This window comes from Propithecus coquereli, unplaced genomic scaffold, assembly GCF_000956105.1.
Source record: "Propithecus coquereli isolate 6110/MARCELLA unplaced genomic scaffold, Pcoq_1.0 Scaffold594, whole genome shotgun sequence".
Taxonomy (NCBI): Eukaryota; Metazoa; Chordata; class Mammalia; order Primates; family Indriidae; genus Propithecus; species Propithecus coquereli.
The window spans coordinates 575,581-578,197 of NW_012151885.1; the positions used below are offsets into that span (position 1 = coordinate 575,581).

A 2,617-nucleotide genomic window follows, 5' to 3' on the forward strand; every position below is an offset into this window, starting at 1 on the left:
TTGCGTGGGGGCAGGTAGGTGTAGCCTTTTTATTGACAGCTCTTCCAGCCATGGCCAATGATCTATTATTCGGTATAGAAAGCATTGGTTGGTAACTTCTATTCCGGGACTTCTGGCTGGAAGCATCAGAAGAGGTGGAAATGGCAGATGAGGTGGTCAAGTGGGTTAGCCAGCAGGTAGCAAGCAAACAGGTAGGCATGGTGGTTAGAATCCCTGGGACCTCTTGAGCTTATGGATAGCAGCACTGGTGTCCCTCTCAGTAGCAATAAGTGCCTGTAGATTAGCATGGTGGTTCTGGAATCCCATGGCCTGAAGGGATTCCATCTGCTTGCTGAAACGAATCTCAGGGGCTTGTAGAATGTGGGAAGGATCCCCATCCAGAGATTGTAGTCTCTATAGGACTGCTTCAGATTTATGGCAGCACTCAGGCCCTTTGGATTCAGTTATATCTGGAGCATTCCAGGGCCAGGGCACCGGGTGAGGGTAGCTGCAGCTTGGAGCAGGAAGCCAACCCAGGCCCCATAGGTAGGGTGAAACCCAGGGCAAAAGAATAGGAGCCTCTGTGGCCAACAGCTGGAGACCCTGCTCAATCTGCAATATTGCTTGTGATGCTTTAGGGTTTGCTAGGGCTGAAAGCAGGTCAGAAAGCTGTATCTGCTGCAGGCATGTGGGCAACTCCTACTGCCACTGTTCACTCAGCTGGGGCATACTCACAAACAACATCATCTGAGCTGCCAGGTAGGGATTGTTCATAAGCAACTGCATCATGCCTCCTGTGATCTGGGAGTTGGTCTGCTTATCCAACTGGAGATCATCTTTGAATCTCTGTTCGGAACTACTTAAAGAGATAGTGGCATCCTTGTCTTCATCCTGGGGCTGCTGGGTGAGCTCTATGCTAGGTAAGGCTGGTATCCCAGCTGGCTGATGAAGGGCACAGATGTGATTCTGTCCCTTGGTGGAAATAGTGGCAGTATTGGCCCTGGAAGTATGGTTGACCCTGTTGGAGGTTCCATTGGCTGAGGTGATTGAAGATAAACCACAAGACCTAGTATAGATGACTTGGGTTGTAGGAAGCTGTGGGAGCTGGTCCCGCCATTCCTGGGATAGTAATGGAGATGGGGGTGAGGACTTGAATTGATTCAGCACTTCTCCTGCCAGGAGAGCTATGAAACGATTGCTTTCAAAAGGATCTTGCCTGCTGTTGAGCAGTTGATCATTGAAATCCGCACAGCTCTGATCCAGGGCATTGTTCCCACCTGGCATTGTCTCTAAGTCCAGATATGGCTGTGGGTTCAGTGGGTGCTCATGGTTCTGTGCAGGTTGCTGTATCTGCATTATCTCTTGGATCATGGCAAGGTTCCTGGCCAGCTCCAGGGTCTGCGACAGGATCTCAGAATTGTCAAGGAGGAGGGAGACCTCTGGGTTTTGCTGCATCAATTGTTGCATGTCTGGGTGTTCTGAGATGAACTGCCGCATGAAGTTTGTGTTTGACAGAAGCCACTGGATGCTAGTATTCTCCAGCATCTGTGCTGTGTGCTCTGGACTGCCCACTTCCAGGTTCTGGGTATGCACCTCGGGTGCATCAGACTCCACAAAGTGAGCTGATTCCACTGGGGTTTGATTCACGCCATCAGGTTGGTGCACCCCACTGCTGTTTCCTTTGGTGTTTCTGTCCCGATGGTGGAAGGGCTCATTGGTTGGCAGGTTCGAGAAGGAATGGGCTAGGGATCTGGAGCCATGCTTGGATTTGATGACCAGGTGGATGGTGTGGCCATCCATGATGCCCCTCTGGCTCAGCGTGTCATGGTCTTTGAGAAGGCAGCCCATGAAAACCAGCACTAGTTGGTCCATTTGACATTGGAAGTGAGCCAATAGCTTCTCCTTGAACTGCCTCACTGAGGTGTTGTCACCTATCATAAAGTCTTTCTGGCTGCCTGGTGTCTTCACTATCACTCGAGTGACACTCAAAGAGGTATTCCTGTCTGTAGGTAGACCTGAAGGATGCCCACTCTGGGACGTCCTAGGCATTCGAGAGATGACATGCAGCATGGGCCTTAGTGAGTGGGCAGGCAGGAAGCAGGTGGAAACAGGGGCAGAAGGGGTGAGGGCAAGCAATGTTTCTGCTGGCCTTCGTCTCAGATATTATATTCTCAGGCCACAGGCTAGTTTCTTTGTTGCCCAAAAAGAGGTGAATGATTGGGCCAGGGCCAGGTATTTTGCGATGTTGTGCCCTCACCCCAGTTCTCCAGATGTGGCCCAGCCGAGGCCTGGTGTGGCTACTGATTCATACTTGGCCCAGGTGAACTAAATGGTGATGACTCCTCCCAGGGCTGCCCCTCCTCCTGTCCCACCCACCAAGGGCATGACATCTTCAGAAAAGGGATATTGTGATGTCAACCCTAGCCTCACAGTCTGCCTGGACTAGCTGAGGTTGCAGGACATATTTGGGAGAGTCTCTATAATAAAATAAAATAAGACAATTTTCCATAAAAATTGGAGACAAAGCTCTCAGGATGGAGCTAGTTAAAAAAATTAAATAAAAACCAGATTTTTAAAATGTTGGTAGGTGTGGGATTTCTGTGTGGTACTGTGTATAGGTCCCTTATAGGGATGTCAG

General features: G+C 50.1%; 1 protein-coding gene across 1 annotated transcript; it reads right to left on the reverse strand.

The window, feature by feature from the left end:
* Positions 1-678: 678 nt before the first annotated feature.
* On the reverse strand, positions 679-2,314 carry UBQLNL (ubiquilin-like). The gene has a single exon (XM_012658985.1). It carries the CDS (start codon positions 2,047-2,049, stop codon positions 679-681), a length of 1,371 nt encoding a protein of 456 aa, XP_012514439.1. The 5' UTR covers positions 2,050-2,314.
* Between the last annotated feature and the right edge of the window lie 303 nt (positions 2,315-2,617).